Source organism: Geotrypetes seraphini, chromosome 3 (genome assembly GCF_902459505.1).
Source record: "Geotrypetes seraphini chromosome 3, aGeoSer1.1, whole genome shotgun sequence".
NCBI classification, from domain to species: Eukaryota; Metazoa; Chordata; class Amphibia; order Gymnophiona; family Dermophiidae; genus Geotrypetes; species Geotrypetes seraphini.
Window position 1 is genome coordinate 358,498,117 of NC_047086.1, and position 22,414 is coordinate 358,520,530.

At 42.4% G+C, this 22,414-nt stretch overlaps 1 protein-coding gene across 2 annotated transcripts; it reads left to right on the plus strand.

The window, feature by feature from the left end:
• The first annotated feature begins 16,620 nt into the window (after positions 1–16,620).
• On the plus strand, positions 16,621–21,852 carry HLX (H2.0 like homeobox). 2 transcript variants are annotated; one of them, XM_033935474.1, is made up of 4 exons: positions 16,621–17,282; positions 17,846–18,025; positions 18,622–18,806; positions 20,326–21,852. In XM_033935474.1, the coding sequence occupies exons 1-4, from the start codon at positions 16,790–16,792 to the stop codon at positions 20,662–20,664; spliced, it is 1,197 nt and encodes a 398-aa protein (XP_033791365.1). In that variant the 5' UTR covers positions 16,621–16,789; the 3' UTR covers positions 20,665–21,852. The 2 variants fall into 2 exon arrangements, with proteins under 2 accessions (XP_033791365.1, XP_033791366.1); XM_033935475.1 differs by lacking the exon at positions 17,846–18,025.
• Positions 21,853–22,414: the final 562 nt, after the last annotated feature.

Consider the following 22,414-nt stretch of genomic DNA (forward strand, 5'->3'; position numbering starts at 1 on the left):
AATCCATATCCCTAAATACGTGACGCATGGGCCAAAATAAACTCCCAGAGCCACAACCACAACTGTGCTTAACTTCTGATTCAGCATTTTCTTATTTGTCTGGCCTTGCCTGTCTCTCAATAAAGCAGAAGTGAGCTTATAACCTCTCCCCTTCACTAATGAAGATAGTTATAAATATCACCAGAGATTTATCACTGCTGTAGATGGCTCCCTGGCATGGGCATTCATCTTTAAACACAACAGCTACAAAAAGCATTTGTACTGAGATCCAGTTACTGAGGGAAGGTTGATTATTTTTTTCTGCCAAAGACAATAATTTTTTTTTAAGCAAAACATACACTGCACTGCAGCAAATAACTTGGAGAGCTTATTATATTTCATGCCGCTTTCTAAACAAGTCTCAGCCCTTCTGGCCTGATGTCAAACAGAAGGCAACTGACAATAGCAAAATCCCATTAAAGCTGAGAAGATTTCCTTCCTGAGGTGAGCAGAGCCAGAAATAGCTACTTTAGCTCAGTCTTCAATTTGGCACCGGGGACTAATAATGCCTGAAGTCCTAATGGAAATTAGCTAAATGCAGCCAAGTGGGGCTCCAGCGAGAGCTGGGATGACGCACAAACAAGTCAATATAACAACAGTCTTCTTGAAAGGCCGAACAATGGGGCATTGGTGGGCCTGCAATTAATAACGCCAGATGCAGAACAAACAGAGGGTATAAAAATAGGCTTGGATAGGGCTTTCGGGTTTGGCTGGCTCTCGACTGGTGAAGCCTTCTCAGAGTCCGTGGCACTTCATCAGACAAACTCTGAAAGGACTGGAGTGAGAACAAAATGGAAAGAACATGCTACATTTACGGATTCCTGTGTGCTTAAGGACGCTGCTGATGTCATCGAGTGTATTAAATATGCTAATGAGGTGATTTGCAAAAAAAAAAAAAAAAAAAATCCCCCAAAACATTCTAGACATTTGAAAGGCAATGCTGTAACAGGGGAGCTTACAGTTATGCGTAACTTGGGTGTGTAAATATCTAGGAAACTGGTACCTGCATTTATAAATGGCAGCAAAACACATGTAAGTGGCATGAGTAGGGCAGGATTAACCAATAGGCCAAGTAGGCACGTGCCTAGGGCCCAAAATGGTCAGGGGGGCCCGATGAAGGAGGGCATCAACATTGTTTTTTCCAAACGGTGATGGGCCCCTTCAGCATCAATCGGCAATGCAGGCTCCCCCGATCAGCAATGTGGGCTCCACCCCGATCGGCAACACGCCCCCCCCCCCATCAACAGAAAGTAAGACAAGCAAGCAACGTGGGTAAGAAAGGCAACGGTAACTGTAATTGTGCAAGCGGTGCTGCTTGCCCAAAGCTTCCCTCTGACGCAGCTTCCTGTTTCCGCCTGGGCGCATGGTGGGGTGGGGCAGGGCAGGGGGCCCAGTATACTTGTGTGCTTAGGGGCCCTCAACGAATTAATCCTGCCCTGGGCATGAGGAGGGGAGGGGATTTTCAAAACGACATCCAAGTCAAAATAGGGGCATCCACGTCACAATGTCTCAAATGGATGTCCATCTCGCATGTATTTTCAAGCAGGAATTATGCCAAGATTTCCTGTTCGAAAACACATGAGCTGGATGTCTGTATGCTGGAGACATTCAGCATGATCAGCCATTTTACAAACTGGAACTCCAAATTATGAACTGGGGGTGGGGAGGGGGGGAGAGGGAGGAAAGGACCTGAATGTTTGTATGGCAGCATTCTTAGAAAATGGCCACACTGTCCATGCAGAGCAGAGGGGCAGTCTAGTGGTTAGTGCAGTGGATTGGAAACCAAGAGACCCAAGTTCAAATCCCACTTTAGCTCTTTAATTTTGTAATAGTCAGCCCTCCAGGAACAGAAAAATGCCTACTGTACCTGAATCTATACCACTTCAATTGCCTTCAGGCTTGCGGGTGGCTTATATATTTAGGTACAGTAACTATTTTTCTGTTCCTGGAGGACTCACAATAATTAAAAAAATTAAAGAGTAAATGTGGGATTTGAATTTGGGTTCCTCTGCCCTGCTTACTGCTCTGTTAAGAATGCCCATAATACCAGAAGCTGTCATGGAGTCTGGTATCCTCTTTCATTTTCACTTTCAGGGGGGAGGGAGGGGGACAACAACCACTAGGGGTAAGGTTATCAGATGTCTGTAGGGGGCCTGCCCCGGGTACCGTTTTGGTGGGGGCATTGCCACCTGTCCTCCTCTCTGCCCTCCCCGCTCCTTCCCTGCTCCCCCCACCTAGAACCATGTGCGTACGCCCCTTCCCTCATACCTCTTTGATGTTCGCGGCACAAGCAGCAACCCCAAACCTGCTGCTTGTGCCAGCATCGGCTCTTCCTCTGACGTCACTTCCTGGACCTGCACCTAGGAAGTGACGTCAGAGGAAGAGCCGACGCTGGCACGAGCAGCAGGATGTGGTTGCTGTTTGAACCAGGAATCTTAAAGAGGTATGGGGGAAAGGGTGCACATGCAAGGCAGGAGGGGGTGGGGAAGGAGCAGATGGGGGATGAGGAGGCGGAGAATAGGGCACCACCGCCCCGAGTGCTTCTCACCCTCGCCACACCACTGGCTATTGGATATCCTGATTTTGGGCTTTCCCACTCAAAACATATTGCATAGTCTGACAGTCAGATTTCATATCCTTGACAAAACCTTTGCCTTCCAGGCTGCCAAGCTGAACCCATGGCTAGCCCAAATGGTGCTCGAGGCCCCCACCTATCTCGGCTTTAGAAAATTACTCAAAACTCACCTATTCCATGGACAGGACCCTTAACGCTCCTCCCTCAATGAACTGAAACCTCCTCGTATCCCCCCCTCTTACTGTACTGCCCCAACCTACTCCCCCTATGACCTACTCTTTCCTACTCCTCCTAACCTCAACTACTTTGTTGCTTGTAACTTTGATTAATTGATGTGAACCCCTTGAAACTTTGATGTGAACCGCTTGTACTTTGATGTGAACCGCTTGTAACTTTGATTAATTGATGTGAACCGCCTAGAACTCCCTGGGTATGGCGGTATACAAAAATAAAGTTATTATTATTATTATATCTATGCTGATGATATTACGATACTAATTCCAATGATAGCATTTACGGAAGATCTAAAAAATCCAGATTTCACTTCTTTTGGCCCAAATAGAACACTTGATGACTCAATTTAAACTTAGGGGTCCTTTTATCAAGCCGCGCTAGCGGGGTTAGTGCGTCGGACATTTCATCACGCGCTAACCTCCACGGCCGGCTAAAAAACTAACACCTGCTCAATGCAGGCATTAGCGGCTAGCGCAGCAGGTGGTTTAACATGCGGTATTACTTGCGTTAAACCCCTACCTCAATTTGATAAAAGGACCCTTAAGCTCAATCTGGAAAAAACAAAGTTTTCTTTCTCGCTAGTCCCACCGACAAAATTACTGACAGAACACTTCAAATTAACGACAAGAATTATACAATCACTAGTTCCATTAAAATCTTAGGAGTAACATTAGATCGACATCTTACTTTAGAGGACCATACTGATTTGATGACTAAAAAATATTTTGCAATTCTTTGGAAACTATGAACCATTAAAAAAAAATACTTTGATGTATCATCTTTCAAACTATTGGTTCAATCCTAAATTTTGTCAGTTTTGGACTATTGTAACATCATCTATTTGGGCTCTCATAGAAAAACTTTATGAAGATTTCGAATAATACAAAATGCGGCAGTCCATTTGATATTCGGGCTGAAGAAATAAGATCATGTGAGCCCTTATTATCAACGGCTTCATTGATTAACATTTGTAGCAAGAGTTCTGTTTAAATTTGGATGTATCTGCTTTAAAGCAGTGTTCTTCAACCTTTTTACACCCGTGGACCGGCAGAAATAAAAGAATTAGTTTGTGGACCGGCAAACTACTAAGACCGAAATAAAAAAAACACATTTTCGCCCCATCTCCGCAAGCTCGGTCCCCACAAACCATCTGATCCCATCTGCACAAGCCTCAGTTATGATTTTATATTGAACGTATTTTATTAAAGTATAAAAAGAAACAATATTCTGTACAATTGTCATTTTATAAATATAAATATTCAAAGCAAGGACCAACAAAACCCCTGTCTCCCCTCCCCTTCACATATATCCCCTCTACTATCAAGAAAACTGAACAAGCCAAATTATTACAGAATGCTACATAGAAATATCATGCTAACAGATTACTGCAATCACACATGATAGGAATAGTGTTAGGCTTTGCAGTCCCCAGTTATGTCTCTAGCAGGATATATATTTCAAATATGATACATTGTAATGACAAAATAGAAATAAAATGATTTTTTCTACCTTTTGTGGTCTCTGCTTTCATCTTCTTTCCACTCTTCCTTCCAGCGTCTGCCCGTTCCATCCACTGTCTGGCCTCTCCTCCTTCCATATGTATCTGACTTCTTTCTATGCCCCTCTCCCCTTTCCATCCAGCCTGTGCCTCCTCTCTCCTTTTTACATCATTCATTCCAGCTTCACTGCTTTCTTCATTTTTATCTCTCCTACACCAGATCTAGCATCTTTATCCCTCTCTCATTTCTCTGCTGACCCCCTTTCCAGCATCAATCTCTCTCTACTTTCTCATTCCTGTCTCTCCCCTTTCCCTCCTCTAATCTCCCTGCCAGCTGTTTCCTTCCTTTTTTCCTTCTCCCTTCCCCCTATCCAACAGTAGCTCTCTTCCTATCCCTTTCCCTCTTCCCTTCCCAGCAGCATCTCTCTTTCTACCTCCCTCCAGGTGCAGTAGCAGCTCTCCCTTTAACCAGCAGCTTCCTAGCCTCCAACAGTGGCTTCCTCTCCTTCCAGCAGCTCTCAGTACTTGCCTGCAGTAGTGATTTCCTTAGGCAGCCTTGGGTCCGTTGCCGCCTCTGAGGAAAGGGGAAGTTGCCAAAGTGAATCACTTTGGCCACTGTTAAAGGCTCCCGGCACATTCGTGACCCCCCCCCCCAAGCCGGCAAAAACAGCTTTGCACCGCAGGCCCTGCCACCCAAGACAAGCCGGAGGCCCCTGTGGGCAGGTTTTCAGCACAGATGCTGCTGATGGCCCCAATCCACACGCTGCCCCCCACCGCGCACGCTGACCATCTCCCTTCTACTTGCAGCTTCTCCGCGGCCCTCTTCGGCGACTCGGCAGGGGCAGCGATCAAGACAGGCTGCCGATGTCGGGATCTTTCCTCTCTGAGTCCCACCTATTTTGTTTCAACTTCCTGTTTCCGCATAGGCGAGACTCAGAGGGAATGCCCGACGTCGGCAGTCTGTCTTGATCGCCCGAGGCTGGGAGGAACAGAAGATTTCCGCGAACACCACCAGGGCAGGAAATTTAACAATGTCCATCTCGCCAGCCCTGCGTGGACCGGCAGGAATTTTCTGCGGACCTGCACCGGTCCACGGACTGGCGGTTGAAGAACTGTGCTTTAAAGCATTGTTTGGATTGGCTCCAGGCTATCTGTCCTCCCAGTTACAACTGCATAAATCCAATAGGAATACTCTAAATACTCATATGCTTATGTATCTAACCTTAAAAGCCTGTCAATTTTAAGAGATTTTTGGAGAAAACTTTTTCTTTTCAAGCAGGGAAAATTAGCTCCTGGTTAAGTACTCTTATACCACAAGCTCAATCCTATTATTCTTTTAGGAAGTTGTTGAAAACCTATTTGTTTGAAAAATTGGTAAATTGAGATTGGTTGTATTCCCTTTGAAATGTTTATATATGCCTCACTGAATGTACAGTATTATTTGATGTAAACCGCTTAGAACTTATGGTAGGGTAGTATATAAGAATAAAGTTATTATTATTATTATAACATGGCCCCTTGCTATTTGGACATAATGCAGGGTCAGGTGTTCAAATTCTGCTTTTGCAAAATTATGATGTGGATGTTTCCAGCACATGGGCATCTGTTCAGCATTTTGGGATGTCCAAATACTTCAAAAATAAGTGCAATAAAGTGCAAATGCAAAGGGTGTGTGGAGCATGGGTGGGACATGGGTAGGGTTGCCTGGACATGTTCTCTTTAGAGAGGACTATCCAGGTGTCTGGATGGATTTTGCAAACCCAGCACGTTGGGTTTTGCACAGCCCCGGCTCTGCCAGAGCTCAGGGCCGCAACTGGAGGGCCTCCGAGCATGTGTAGATGTGATGATGTCACACGCATGCATGTATAAGATGTTATCGCATCACATCCATGCATGCTCTGAGGTGTTCCAGACGCAGCCCCGAACTCTGGAAAGAAGTAGGAATGAGGTTTGTGTGACGGCGAGGCTGGGGGTGGAACGAAGCGGAGCCACGTGTCCTCTTTTTCCCCATCCAAAAAATACAGTAACCCTAGGGCTGTCACTTATACATACAACTGACAGAATACTATAAGTTATGTATGCCTTTGCTGCTTTTAGGTGATCACTGTTAGACCAGGTCTATGACTGGTGTAACTATGATCACCTAAATCTAAGGCTTGCTGATATTGCTTTACACTAGCATTTTGTAATGACATCTGGGTTAGAGAATGGCATGGTGACAAAATCCATCACCATTCCCGTCCCCACAGATAACTGCAGGAAACCATCTCCATGTGATTCTTTAAGGAGAGAGGGAAGAATAAGAGTATGAATGGGCCCAGCCACTTACCCTCAAGCCTTGCATTGAAGAATGCTGGTGTAGAAGGACCGAGGTCGAGATAGACATTAAAGAATGACAGTCTCTGGTAGCCAGAGCTGAGATTGTGATGTCATAAAGCCTCATTCTACCAATGCCTAAGAGCCAACCTCATCAGTGATGTCACAATAGCTTCATTATCCTATACTTGGCTCACATAAGAATCAGAGTATGAATGGGCCCAGCAAATATAGGACAATGAAGCCATTGTGACATCACTGATGAGGTTGGCTCTTATTGGTGGAATGAGGCATTATGACATCACAATACCAGCTACATTTCACACTATTTATTCAATTTTCTATACTGTTCTCCCAGGGAATCTCAGAATGCTTTACATGAATTTATTCAGGTACTCAAACATTTTCCCTATCTGTCCTGGTGGGCTCACAATCTATCTAATGTACCTGGGGCAATGGGGGGATTAAGTGACTTGCCCAGGGTCACAAGGAGTAGTGTGGGTTTGAACCCATAATCCCAGAGTGCTGAGGCTGTAGCTCTAACCACTGCGCCACACACTCCCTAGTCACATATTTATAGTATAACAGTTGGGTGGCATACTGGCATACTCATATACATGTGTGTGTGAGTGTGCATCTACATTTATGCCAGCAGTGGTGTAGTAAAGGGGGCAGTCCACTCCGGGTGCCCTCTTGGTGGGGGCACCATAACCCATCCTCCTCTCTGCCCCCCCAATACATAAGAACATAAGAATTGCTGCTGCTGGGTCAGACCAGTGGTCCATCATGCCCAGCTCACGTGGTGGACCTTAGTCAAAGACCAGTGCTCTAAATGAGTCCAGCCTCACCTGTGTACGTTCCAGTTTAGCAGGAACTTCTCAAATTTTGTCTTGAATCCCTGGAGGGTGTTTTCCCCTATAACAGACTCCGGAAGAGCGTACCAGTTCTCTATCACTCTCTGGTTGAAGAAGAACTTCCTTACGTTTGTACAGAATCTATCCCCTTTCAACTCTAGAGAGTGCCCTCTCGTTCTCCCTACCTTGGAGAGGGTTAACAATCTGTCTATATCTGCTAAGTCTATTCCCTTCAGTATTTTGAATATTTCGATCATGTCACCTCTCAATCTCCTCTGTTCAAGGGAGAAGAGGCCCAGTTTCTCCAATCTCTCACTGTACGGCAACTCTTCCAGCCCCTTAACCATTTTAGTTGCTCTTCTCTGGACCCTTTCGAGTAGTACCATGTCCTTCTTCATGTATGGCGACCAGTGCTGGATGCAGTACTCCAGGTGAGGGCGCACCATGGCCCAGTACAGCAGCATGAAAACCTTCTCCGATCTGTTCGTTTTCCCCTTCTTTATCATTCCTAGCATTCTGTTTGCGTGGATGGCTTCATCGACTTGTTGATCAGAAGTCCCAAGTCTCTTTCCTGGGAGGTCTCTCCAAGTCCCAGATATCCTGTATTCGTGCATGAGATTTTTGTTACCAACATGCATCACTTTACACTTATCCATGTTGAACCTCATTTGCCATGTCGATGCCCATTTCTCGAGCCTGATTATATCACGTTGCATATCTTCTACTCTGAATAACTACCACACTCCTTCCCTTCCCCTGGCCCGGAACTTCCTCTCCGACATCAGAATTGACATCAGGGAGAAGGCTTCTGGGTTGGCCATTGTGCAGTTGCTGCACTCGCCTGGTCTGGCCCTGTTGCTGCGTCGGCGGCATGGAAGCAGGGAGAGAGCCCAGGCTCCACGATCGCCTGTCCTGTTGTCCCCATGTACAGCTTTGGGACGCTCTCTCTGAAAACGGAATATTTCGGCATCCCGAAGCTGTGTGTGGGGACAATAGGACAGGGGATCTAAAAACGGGATGGTCCTATCAATTCTGGGGAGAGCACTGACATTTAACAATACTGAAAAGATACCAGCTGTGGATTTTTCCTGTTCTTTCAGCTTAAACTTAAAGTCAGCTGAGTTGTCTTGCAGTACCTGTACTTTGACTTGTTCATGCTATCACAGAATTCCTAGCATGGACTCCTCAGGCTTGAATACTAGACTAAAACAAGACAAAAACAAGGATTGCTCAATGTATCCTAGTGTGGTATTCAGGTCTCATGAGAACAAGACTGAGACAACAAACCCAGAGATGGGACAGAAATTCTCAAACTTGCCCTGAGCTAGTTCCTGCTGAGCCAATTAGGAAATGGAAACTAAGAATACCAGAAGACACAGGTAGGAATGGGCTGGCTATAGTAAGCTTTGAAGAGGCAGAGAAACTTTTCCTGGAAGGCTGCTGTCCCCTAATCTCAGGGTCACAGACTCAAGACTGGCTTTTGTTTAGTATTTATTAACAGTGGAAAAACAAACTAAAGTTTAATGGTACTGGAAAGAAACCTGCTATATATATTTTTCCTGTCCTTTTGGATTAGACTCGGATTTAGCTAAGTTCTTTTATCAGCTTTTTTTTTATTTAGGTGATCGAGTCAGTTTTTCTGTACTTTCATTTTGGCTGAATCATTCTGTCACAGAGTTCCTAGCTTGAATATTAGACTCGGTTATTGAAGATCTATATGGGGACATATTACTATGATTCTGGAGACTGTGGTTCCGCTGTCATATGAAGCGATATTATGTGGGACGCTGTTATCTCCTACATCTCCAGTAGACAGGCATAAAACCAGGTTATTGGGTATAATGACTGGGGTAGCCATCCAAATGATTACGAAAAACTGGAAGAATTGTGACCACTTAAATTTCACTTTTTGGTGGAATTTGATATGCTTGTGTTATCGTTACGAGAAAATGATGTCTAAACAAAGAGGTAATATTAAGTGGTTTAATCTGACGTGGGGTCCATTGATCAATTTTATTGATTCTAATTGAATGGTTTTTCCCTTTACTTTTGGTTATACTTTTTACATCCAGGGAAGGGGGGTGGGTGGGAGGGAGAAGGATAATGTATAGGGACTGGTTTATTTTTGAGTTGTTAGTACTATTGTATGGGTATCTTGAATACAGTATATTGAAATCAGGGGGGAGGGGAGGGTGAAAATTATTCTTATGTATTTCATTGATGGATATAAGTGCTGTTTTTTCAGGCAACGTGTTATGCAATTTTTGTATGCACAAAAATTGATCTAGCCAAAAACTGATCTAGCACAAAAATTGATCTAGATCAATCTTTTTGTATGCACAAAAAGATTGATCTAGCCATTTCATCCAAACTTGAGTTAAGTGAATATAAGATATAGGAGGTCATTTTAGAAGCATCTAGTGTGAAAATAATGACTTTATGAAATTTACATGTGTAACCACTCCACATGTGTAAATTCCACTATTTACTACTACTATTTATCATTTTTATAGCGCTGCAAGGCATACGCAGCGCTGTACATTTAACATATAATAGACAGTCCCTGCTCAGAAGAGCTAACGATCTAATTTGATAGATAGGACATCTCAGGGTTGGGGAGATTATGGAAGAGGTATCCGACAGCAGTGAGTGGGAGTTAAGAGTTGAAGGCAGTTTCAAAAAAATGGGCTTTTAGCTTGGATTTGAATACTGCTAGGGATGAAGCATGACGTATTGATTCAGGCAGCCTGTTCCAGGCAAACGGTACGGCAAGAAAGAAGGGACGGAGTCTGGAGTTGGCAGTGGAGGAGAAAGGTACTGATAAGAGGGTCTTGCCCAGTGAATGGAGTTCACGGGGAGGAGCATAGGGGGGAGATAAGTGAAGAGAGATATTGCAGATATTTCCATGCATAGATGGCTGGGTATAGTTTGGGTGAGCCAGGAAACTATACCTGTGTTGTTCCCTTTATGCAGTGACAATACATACACATGCAACACAATTTCCGGGTTATCTTTTCCACCTTCTCTGACCCCTCTGTATTTTTAAAGTGCTTGTTTCAGCCAGAGTCTTACCAAGGAATAAGGGGTAATAATGTTCCTTAATCTATCTTTTTAAAAGATTTTGCTTCTACTCTTTTTTGGATTTGGGATTAATTGGCACCACCGATACATATAGGTTTTTGAAACTGGCCACTACCAGGGGGTGCTGAAAAGTTTTCAGCCTAATCAAGAAGAGAATGGTGTGGATATGGTTCAATGATTATCTGAAACAATGTAAAAAAATAAATAAATAATAAAATACATAGAATGGCATTTCTGCAAATTGACACGGAAATAAGATAACTCTCTTTTCAGCTACAGTGGCAAAATAACGCTCAGAATTTAGGAAACTGGTTGGTTGAGCTGAGAACTTTTCAGCATCTCCTCATAAGTAAAGTTAGAAGGATTCTGTTTTCCAATCAGAGAAAGGCCACACCTTGGTGTTCTTTGAACTTCTCTCTGTATACACCTGTTCCTGTAGACTGGAAAATGACAGAATCAGAGGCTTGGACAACCACAGTCTACAGGAGGCTTCTTCACTCCTGGAAATCTTCCGGACAATGAAAGTAAGCAACCTAGCATCGTTAAAATCGGAGATTGTTTTGGTTTCCCAATGAGATTGTATTTAAATTCGGATACATGGAATGTTGCAACAACTCTAAAAAAATGACAACCTGTTACTCTATGAAGAGTTGTATGTTTCTGGACATAAGTCTGCTAATTAATAAACAGTATTTCACTTTTAATGGTATGACAATATTAAGATCAGAGGAGACATGATAGAGACCTACAAGATCATGAAGGGCATAGAGAGAGTAGAGAGGGACTGATTCTTCAAACTTTCAAAACATAAAAGAACAAGAGGGCATTCGGAAAAGTTGAAAGGGGACAGATTCAAAACGAATGCTAGGAAGTTTTTCTTTACCTAGCGTGTGGTGAACACCTGGAATGCGCTTCCAGAGGGCGTAATAGGACAGAGTACGGTACTGGGGTTAAAGAAAGGATTGGACAATTTCCTGCTGGAAAAGGGGATAGAGGGGTATAGATAGAGGATTACTGCACAGGTCCTGGACCTGTTGGGCCACCGCGTGAGCGGACTGCTGGGCACGATGGACCTCAGGTCTGACCCAGTGGAGACATTGCTTATGTTCTTAAGATGGTATTTATTTAGCACCAGAAGCTGTTTTAGCTTATTACATAGCTTATAGGTTTGCTAATCATGGCACAAAAACAATTCTATTAATTCTACATTCATTTAGCACCGAATCTCACATCTTTAAAATAAGGGTATATTTTTCCAGTCTTCGAGTAAGTGAATTTGAATGTTGAGACCGGTAGGCGTCGCCAAAGAACGCATTTTATTTGGATTAGCACAGCGCTTAACTCTGTCAAGGGGTGAACAGCATTCAGTGCGCCCTCTGTCGCTCATTTGGACTCAGTACACGTCTCTTAATTAGCTTTACTGAATCTTTTAGCTAAAAAGCTTTGCAAGAAATTGTTGCCCGAAGGACTGCATTGAGCAGCTGGCATGCAGGTGGAAACTGTCATTAAATATACGTGTTAACAACTGCAAAACAGTTAACACCATTAACAAAGGGAATAGCATTTACGAAATGTCTTCAATAAGAGCATGCATATTAACCATTAAAAAAAAAATAGATTTTACGCAGCATTCTTTGGTCAAGGATATTTTAAACGAGTATTAATTAAAACCCCCCCAAAACAAACCCTAACCCCCCACTGGCAACATCAAGCACAATAACGTTAATCTGTCCAGCGTCCTCAGCTTAATTTCCCAAGGTTTTCCATAATAAAAGAACAACTGTATGCTTGACCAGAAAACATGATCTATTACTAATACAAACATGCTTAACAATGGAACCGCATTTTAGGAAGAGAAACGGTGCCAAATCAAACCTCAGTCTATTATCAGTGAAAAAATGCGACCGGTGGCTGTTGCCTCTTTCCCTGTGTGACCTTGACTGGGAAGGAGTTAGAGCAGGGGTGTCCAAGTCCCTCCTCAAGGGCCACAATCCAGTCGGCTTTCCAGGATTTCCCCCCAAGAATATGCACGAGATCTATTTGCACGCACTGCTTTCATTGTATGCTAATAGATCTCATGCATATTCATTGGTGGGGGAATCCTGAAAACCCGACTGGATTGAGGCTGTGGTGGTACCTCTACCTCTGTGCTTTGAGGACATGACAGCACGTGGCGTTTTGTGCTGCACGGGCCCACGGCTGGGCCACTTTGTGGCTGCTTTTTCCTGGGTGGTTAATGCTGACGGATTTGGAATCTTTTAGATTTGATACAAACTAAACCGGCCGGCCGGTCACAGGGCCACCTGCAGACCACTCCAAAGCTAAATATGCCACCTCAGCAAGTAGGAAAAATTAAAGACGAGACGATTTAAATTAGGAAAACAAGAGGTGGTCAGTGGATGTTAAGGGTTTGGGGCAGACATGTTGAAAATCAGGAAAATATACAGAACAGCGCTCTATATTGTAAATCTCTGTAAAGATGTATTTCCATCACTTTGTTTTAGAGAACAGATTATTGGGTAAAACGAGATTGACAAACCCGTTGCCAACTGCTAAATACTTCTGGAAAATACGTTTCCCTTTTAAAATTTATTTTTCCACGGCCCACAACAAAGTACTTTGTATACAAATTTTTATATAGTCCTAATAAATCCATTTTTTAATCCACTTGTTTCCTATCTGCTAGGAAATGCAAGCAACACTGGACAACAAAATCTGTTTAATCCAGAATATTCCTGTTTTCCATCCCTTGAATCCTTCTAGATTCTCTCTGAAATTTGTGATTACATTTTCAGTTCTATAACTATAACCAAGCTATATACAGTATATGTATATTTTGCTAAATGCATCCTCCCCCCGTTCATAATTATTTTCCTTTTCCAACTTCATCGGAAAGGAAGATTAAAGGGGGAAAGTTCCAGCTGTGTATTTGTGCTTTCTTTGCTAGAAGGGAATTGATTTCCTTAAATTTTATTTTTGAAGATTTTTTTTTTAATACCTTAGGACGGATTTGCGTCAGCAGAGCAACTTGCTGGTCGAGATAAAGTTGCATAAATATTGAAAAAGGAAGTGCTCGAGCAGCCTTTATGAAAGGGTTTTTTTTGTCAAAAAAAATTTCTCCGGAAGAAATAAGGATTTCTGCTGTATCCTAAAATACTAAAACAGGTTCTATTTTTGGAAGAATCTAGCAGGCATATCCGCTCATTTAGTGCAAGTTGGCTCCCACCGAAAAACAGGATGAACTGAAGGCGACTGAGGCTTGCAGAGCTTAACCCTGAGCCATCCCGAGCTTCTGACCAGGGATAATATAGTCTTATCCACCAGAACCTACATGAGGGGAGGTCACACTCTCGTCACCCTATTTCCTGTCACTACAATTTATTTAGTAAAGATTCTCTCCTGTTCTGATGGAGCAACACATGGGAAATAAAGCCCTTAAAGGGGGGGGGGAGGGGTAAAACACGGACCTCGCGGATCTAAACCCGCACGTTCTTAAAAATCTGAGATCCGTGTCTGCCACTGTCAGAGTCTCTGGCTCTGACAGACCTCTGTGACAATTTAGTTCTGACGGATCCTAAGCTATGCCGAGACTAAAAATGGCGCGGACCTCAGATTTTTAAGGATGTGCAGTTCAGATCCGTGAGGTCAGATGCACTGCAGACCTTTGCACATATTTTTAAACACCCCCCCCCCCAACAGAAAGAGCTATTTGCCATCCAAAAAGTCGACCACGAATGTAGCCTGGTACTCCCATAACAAGCAGGACGATGAGCTGTGATCTCATGTATCACATTTTTCCATCTCCATATGAAAGAGTAATAATAAATCCTCGGATCCAGCACATTTCCTCGTAGTCCAGACTTTAATAGGGGGTGGGGGGCGGGGGGGAAGAAGAAGCCAATACTTGTACTTAGATCTGAGAGTCTTTTGTAGAGTGATCAAAAGCTAAATGTAACGCCAGTCCGGCTGTGACACCACATTTCACCACGTCAGATTTAAACAAAGTCAAGTTTTAAATATCTCCATTTTGCGCGTCTGATCCTTTAAAAATACTCCCGAATTCCCTCCCCCCCCCGCCAAGTATTTTGATACCTATTGGGATTCGGTGAATTTAATAGCTCTTTGGCTTAAGCAAATAGTAAACCCACTTCCGCTGTTTGTGTTTTTCTAACCTGCACTTGTGCGTGGATTTAAGAGAGCACACTTTGAAAATTAGAATTTGTGTTGGTGCAATCAAAATGAGCAATGCCGTTAAAAGCTTCTAAATGCACCATTATGTATATAGATATAGGAGGGACTCCTAAAAAATTAGCCCAATCAAGAAGAGAATGCTGTGGATCCGTGAAATCTACGTTATTCCACACTTTTCGTTACATTTCATATCGTTGAAACGAAAAGTGTCAAGAAAAATGTGGACTAACTTGTAAGTCTCATGGCTCCACATCATTCTCTTCTTGGTTGGGCTGAGAACTTTTCAGCGGCCCCCCCTCCCCCTGTAATTGGTGAACTTACATTATTAAATTAAATACAAAGTAGTAAATGTTATGACTAAATCGAAGTCTTTGCCACAAATACACCCGGTGACTGTACAGCGCTGCGTACTTCTGGCAGCGCTTTATGGAAATTATTTAATAGTAGTTACGAGGGGGGCCGCTGAAACTTTCTCAGCCCGACCAAGAAAAGAATGATTTTCGTCTCAACGATAGGAAATGAAACGAAAAGTGTGAAATAACTCGTATGTTTCATGGCTCCATATCATTCTCTTTTTTGGTTGGGCTGAGAACTTTTCAGCAGCCCCTCTTAAATGGTATATGTGGCATCCTGTAAGGAACAATTTGGTTTGTTTCATTGTTATTAATATTTATTTCATTACTTTTTATAGCAACAACGGTAATGACTGTAATTAAAATTACAGTGATGAAATCGCTATTTCTATAGAAAGGTGACCTGTCTAAGGCTGTGACCCTTGGTGATTATGAGAGAGCCATTTTTCAAAGCTTGGACATCTCAACACGGCATGTGACTAATGCATATTTCTTTTTTCATATTTTTATCTCAGCAATGCCCTGTTTTTGGTTTAATATGTGCCTCTGTTTCTGTATTTTTAATTTAACCACGTATCTTTCGAATTAATACATTTTACAAAATATAGAGAGATATATTTAGTGAGATCATTCCTTTAAGCTTCATGGAAATAATTCTCTGGTAGTGATGAATGATTATATATGCATTCCAATAACAAATATTACAACGAAAATTTAAAAAGTACAAAACCAAAAAGATATTTTTCTGTAAACAAAATTATTCGTTTGTTTTAAATTTTCGAACATTAAGTATGGCCAAAACTACTGTCTCTAATTTCTGGCAGAGTAACAAAAATATAGACCACAAAGCTGGATATATAATGTAAGTATTCAAAAGGTTTTAACTGGGAAATTCATTTTTATCTTTCAAAAATATGTCAATAACTGCCTTGTTAGAAGCCTTTTTATTTCAAATAATTATAAACCAGTGGTAAAAAAACAAAACAAAACAAACAACCCAAAACATACAAATGAAGGAGGTGGCGTGGAGAATTATTTAAGGCCGGTATATAAATGAATAAATATAAAATAAGCTGAACGCTGATAAAACTTAAATTTTTCGTTTTTAATTTTTTCCTGAAACTAAAATATTGAACCGAGTTATTTGCAAAAAAAAAACCAAACTATTAATTTAGTATCAAGGGGGCCTTTCCAGCTTTACTTAAATCCCTCCATGAGCCCCTCCCCAGCAGATGAGGCTCAAATCCGCCAGTCTGTCCAGAGATTCTCTAACTTCATTGGTTATTTGCTTTTGCCATCTCTTTTTTTTACTTGTCTACCTGTTCCTTTTCTCCCCCACCCCCCCGGCCCCCTGGGCGGCTCGCAGCACTCGGCAAGGAGCGTGCTGCAGCACCTCCGGGGAGCGCGGTTATGGGCGTGGCCGAGAGAAGTTGGTACTTGTGAACGGCCTAACTTATTGGCTCCCTGCAGGCCTATCAAGGGGCAGCTGGTCGGGCGCTCTACCCCGCCCCCCTCGAGGGCTGGTAGGCGTGGCCACTGAAGTTGTGCTGCGGCCGAGCCCTGGGGGTTGCGTTGCTCTGTTTTTGCCCAGACCCCGCTCCGCGCAGCTGCCGGGACCTCGCGGCTTCTGATCGGCTCCGGCCCCGAGATGTACACGACGGGACTGGCCCCGTTTTATGCCTCCAACTTCGGCCTCTGGTCGGCTTACTGCACGGGCTCGGCCGCCTTCCCGGCGCTGGAGAGCGGCAAGAAGCCCTCCTTCTGCATCGCCGACATCCTGCACTGCGCGGGGGAGCCGGAGAGCTTGGCCGGGGCGCCCACCCTGAGCGCCCATCTGACCGTGCACCCTGCCCAGTTCCAGGCGGCGGGCGGCGGCGGCTCGCCCCTCAGACCTACCCCGGTGGCTGCCGAGTCTCCAGGAGGTTTCGCGCCCAGGCTTTCCCCCTACCAGCACCAAAGAGCGCCGGGCATGGTCAGCCCGCAGAGCCCAGCGCTCAGGGCGCCCCTGAATTGCTCAACCCCGCGGCAGCAGCAGCAGCAGCAGCTCCCCGCGCCCTCCAGCAAAGACCTGAAATTCGGGATTGATCGGATTCTGTCCGCCGAGTTTGATCCGAAGGTGAAGGAAGGCAACACTCTGAGAGGTAGAGGCGTCGCTTCCAATGCTGCCTTCTTTCCGTTTTCTTCTCCCTGTAGTGATTTTCCTAAAGAATCGCAGTACATTACAATTATAGGATCCTCCAATAAAGTAGTGTTTGTCCCTATTTTATGTATTTATTTATTTTTTTAAAATATAGCCATCTTTATACCTGCAAGTTTTTACAGGCAGTGAGATAGTTTTAAAGAGTCGCTCTCTGGGACATAAAAGGAGCTTGTAAAAAAAAAAAAAAAAACCTCATCTTAAAAACGTAATTAGAACCCGAAAAAAAATCTGGTAATTCAGTCTGGGAGATGGCAATAATACATCTAGCTTTAGAAATAATTTGATCAAGAAATTCTATCTGGCACATTCCTGTGATGACACATTACCATGGGCTTCATAGCTTTGATTGCAAAATTTCCTAGGCAGAGGTCGGGGACACCGTACCAAAACATAGACACGTATACGTAGGACACCATTGGTATCTCTTGTCAGGAAAGCAACATGAAAGTATGTGGATTTGTCTGTAAATATATAACAGAGCTCTCCTTGTTCCTGTGATCACAGATCTGACTTCCTTAATAACTACAAGCCGACAAACTGGGGTTCATATCCCCCACTTGCAGCCTTCAGCCGGCCAGTTCTTCGCAACTCTAGAATCCATTAATGAGGCCTCTTCTATTCTGGGTCCCCTAAACACAATCCCAAGGAGCTCAGTGCAGCACCAATTACAGGACACCTTTCCAGGTACAACCCTCCCTCTTCATTTACCCAAGCACACAGGGCAATTACCTTGCTGGGAACTTTAGACAGGGCCCACTGTCCAAGGGAAAAGCCTACTTTGTTAAACCAAGGCGAGAGAAGAAAGATCTGTTAGATGCTTAAAAAATATCTGAATGCTTCTGAAATAGCTGTAAGCTGACATTGTACAAGAAAACCCCCCTACCCCACCAAGTTGGGGGAACAAAAAAAAATAAATGGAAGGAATGAGGAGCAACCTTTTTTTTTTTTAACTGAAGCTGCAACAAAAACTGGTTTTAAGAATTAAAAATATATATATCTCTAGATAGATAAGTAGTAGGGAGGATTTAATATACAGTACTTTGAAATCTGTATACTGTAATATAAACTCGGAATATTTTCCACTGCTCCATACTACTAATGCATTGTATTATTTTGCATTATTATTCTTCACAAAATATTTTAAAATAGTTTTAAAATTATATAGAATTATTGAACTATTATCATGTATTGTCTGGTTGTTTTTTTGGCTGATTTTTTTTTTTTTTCATTTTTATAGTTTAATTTTCAATTTATTTATTTTTTTTCACGTGGTTGAACAGGTCCATATGCAGTTTTAACCAAAGATACCATACCACAAACGTACAAGAGGAAGCGCTCCTGGTCCAGAGCTGTTTTTTCTAATCTACAGAGGAAAGGTTTAGAGAAAAGGTTTGAAATTCAGAAATATGTCACCAAACCAGACAGGAAACAGCTGGCCGCCATGTTGGGACTCACGGATGCACAAGTAAGGGTCCTACCGATTTACTTTTATCATTTCAGCTTATAGCATTCCAGATTTGTCGATTTGCTATTTTTATTCAGTTGTGCTGCTATATTTTCCGTCTTGAATAAAACAGTGTGGTTTTGGTGAGGATGGAACTCATAGATGTATAAAGAAGCAAACGAACAACCAACCGCGTTGACTTTTGTGATATATTTGTTTACTAGCTGGAATAAAGGATGGAGAAATATGTCTGCAGAAACTCAATATTTTCAAAATGTGTTATAATATTGAGCAGAAATTGTGTGTACTAGTTTGTGCAGATAAGTTTCAATATTTTTTCTGTTTTGAAATCTGGCACCTCAGGGGTCTTTCACATACAGTTAATATAATAGAAAGGGAGCTGAATTTTCTCTGTTAATATACTTTGTCATATTTGAGTAAGCCTTAATAAGTAAGAGCAGCCTTTGCTGGAGTCCATCTGATTTCACAGATAAAAAAAAACCTCAATAAAGGAGGGGGAGGGGAGGACAGTTGTTTTTAAATTATGAAATTGTGAAATCGAGAAATCCAAAAGCTGACAGTGAGGAAGTGAAAATATCTTGTGAAACGGACTTATCAAGCATAAGACAAAAAGTCACGATTTCCCTCTTGCTGCTTCACCAGAAATTTACAATGTTGTGGTCTCTGAAGCAAGATTTGGTTTCCTGAAAAAAAAAAAAAAGGGGGGGGAGGTGGAGTCTTTTATTTTTCTCTGTCTCTCACACACGAAAAATACACAAACGGAATCCTTTTAATAGCGAAAAATAACTGAAGGAATGATGCTGCACTGGGTTAATATAGTTCTTTTTTATATAGAAAGGGGACATTTTGCAATCTGGGGGTGCTGAAAAGTTCTCAGCTCGACCAAGAAGAGAATGACTTGGCTATGGCTCAATCAATCTGAAACAATGTCAACAAAACATAGAATTTCGTTTCTGCAAATTGGCACTTAACGAAATAAGATAGCATTCTTTTTGGCTAAATAACAGAATTTAGGAAGTTGGTAGTATTATTCTGGATTCCCAAGGTTGGTTTTGTGTGTGTGTGTGTGAGCAGTTCATTTTTAAAATCAAACCCAAAGCTCTCCCCCTCCCCCCATACTTTCAATGCAGATGGCATTAATAGGGCTTTAAACATGGTATCAACATATTCTCTAGGGACGATATTTGGGGATTTTTATTTTAAGTATTTTAAATACCACAGAAGGATTGGCTAATCTTTATATACGGCAGGTGGAGGGCTAAGATGCTTATTTGCAAAGTCTTTAGCAGAAAAGGTGAGGAAAGGCAGACAAATCTAGAGATTTGAAGACTTTGAAAATTTCTGGGATCCGGGCTGTGTTTTACAAGAAGTGTTTTAAGAATCAACTTAATTTGTTCCTCTAACAGAAAACGCATGTGTTCCTTACTTATTTATATATTACATATACAGTATTATTTATGTATTACATTTTCTCCCAAAAAAGACTGATTACATTTGCTGTCTCTTTTGGTTGCTTCAGGTGAAGGTTTGGTTCCAAAATAGACGTATGAAATGGAGACACTCCAAAGAAGCTCAGGTCCAGAAGGATAAGGAGAAGGAAGAATCAGAGAAGAGCGGGCTGGGTTCTTCTGCGCAGGGGGATGTTGACGGGGTGCAAGGGAGCCCGAGCAGGTCAGAAGGGGACAGCGAGAGCAGTGACTCGGAGTCCCTGGGCATGACCCCGAGTGACACTGAAAGGACTGAAAGCAGCGAGTCCCTTCAGACTAGTGTGATCAAATCGTCCGTCTGCGAACCACCCAGCCAATTGTCCTTGCCTTGCTCAGTATCCCCGGCCCCCAGCTGCCAACCCCCTCTTTAAAGGGCGGCCAGCAGAGGACCTCTGTATCTATTACTAATTTAAATCGCAAACCTGACGGGGGAACCATCCCGAGACACAGACTAGGAAAATAAGCATGCTTCTTCCCGGTGTCAAACGGGAGGACTGAGTTGCAATAAGCACGGTGAGATGCCAAGCAATAAAGGAGAGAGGCAGACTTTGTAAATTATGCGTTCCGAGGATCCAGATGTGAGAACCACGCCACTTTTAGAACATCCATGACTGCTGTCGTTACGGTCTATTTAAACCAGCAGTGGTGCCACTGACTTTGAAAGCGTAACCTTGTTTTAAAGAGGGAGGTAAAAAACTAGCATCTGTGATTTAAATGTTATCATTATTTAAAATGATCTCATAATCACGTGGAGACAGGAGAGATTAATATAGATAGAAGGAAAAATCCTCAAAATTATTATTATTATTTTTTTTTAAAATAGCAGTACTGTAAAGTATGAAGTAACCCCTTTGATGTGTTTACTTCCTAGGTGTCCGTTCTTTTTTTGGCTACCTGCATGGTTATTTCTAAACAGCTTTTCACCTATTTGGAATACAGTAGGGATATGTTTTCAGTATGGCCGCTATCCCACTTTTTTTTCAGATGGCCTTGCCTGAAACTCAGTGATTGCTCTGCATCTCTTATTTATCTGTATCTCTGTGATGCCTGCCTGGGGCTAGGATAAGGATCAATACAATCAGTTGTACTATTTCCTGGGATCCGTAGTGCTGAGTGACTAAGGAGAAGGACCTTGCAAAAATATGTAAACACTTATGTTCCATCAACAAAGAAATAAACATGAAAATTTTAGTGGATTCCTTTTGAATTTACTGCGGATTGAATTGCTTTTGTATTTTTACTTTTCGCTAGAAACGCTGTTTTAAATGTAGGATTTAAAGAGCTGAAAAACAAAAATACCTACAGCATTGACTGATTATTAAGTTGCGACGCTCGAGCTGAAAAGTTGTACCTGGAAAAATTCTTCCATGGCGTAGTATGTCCAGTCTTTGCTACACAGAGAGAGGGAGATCTGTTGATCTCCTAAACTTATTAAATGTGAATGAACACTTGTACAAAAAAAAATATAGATCTTATATGAATTTGCATTTTAAGTTTTTGTATAACCCAAAATACTGCACTGAAAATACTGTAAATAAAATGTTTATTGTGGTTTTTAATAGTAATATCTTTTGTTGTTATCAGAAGTTTGCACTACAAGAAATCAAATCGGTGGTTCTAATGATATACCTATATAGCTCTGTAAAATTGTGCAGTTAACTCTTATAGCCACAGACTATATTTAAATATAAGTTTTTAAAAAGCACATTGAAAGAATAGTTGATTTTTGCTAGGGATGCAAGCGTCAAGATCCATTGGAATGAATGAACGTGCCAAGCGATGGGGGTAGAGAGATATTATCTCTCGGTGGCAGGTCATCTATGTTTCAAAACCGTTGCAGTTCACAATCTCATTTCTTTCTAGGGCAACTGTTTAAGGCCACAAGTCGAGACAGATTAAAAAAAAATAATAATAAAATCAGCGCCTGATGTGGCCTGTGGTGGAAATGTGTGAAGTGTCGCTGGTATTTCTTGATGAGTGCTTTGATCCGAGAGAGACAGAATAAACCTCGTTTCCTGATGACAGTTTTGGAGCTCATCTCGGAGAGTCTGAGATGCTTTTGGTCCACTCGTTTCTTTCTTCTCCCTCCCTTGCTCATGCTAAGTCCCGCTGACTCGAGCT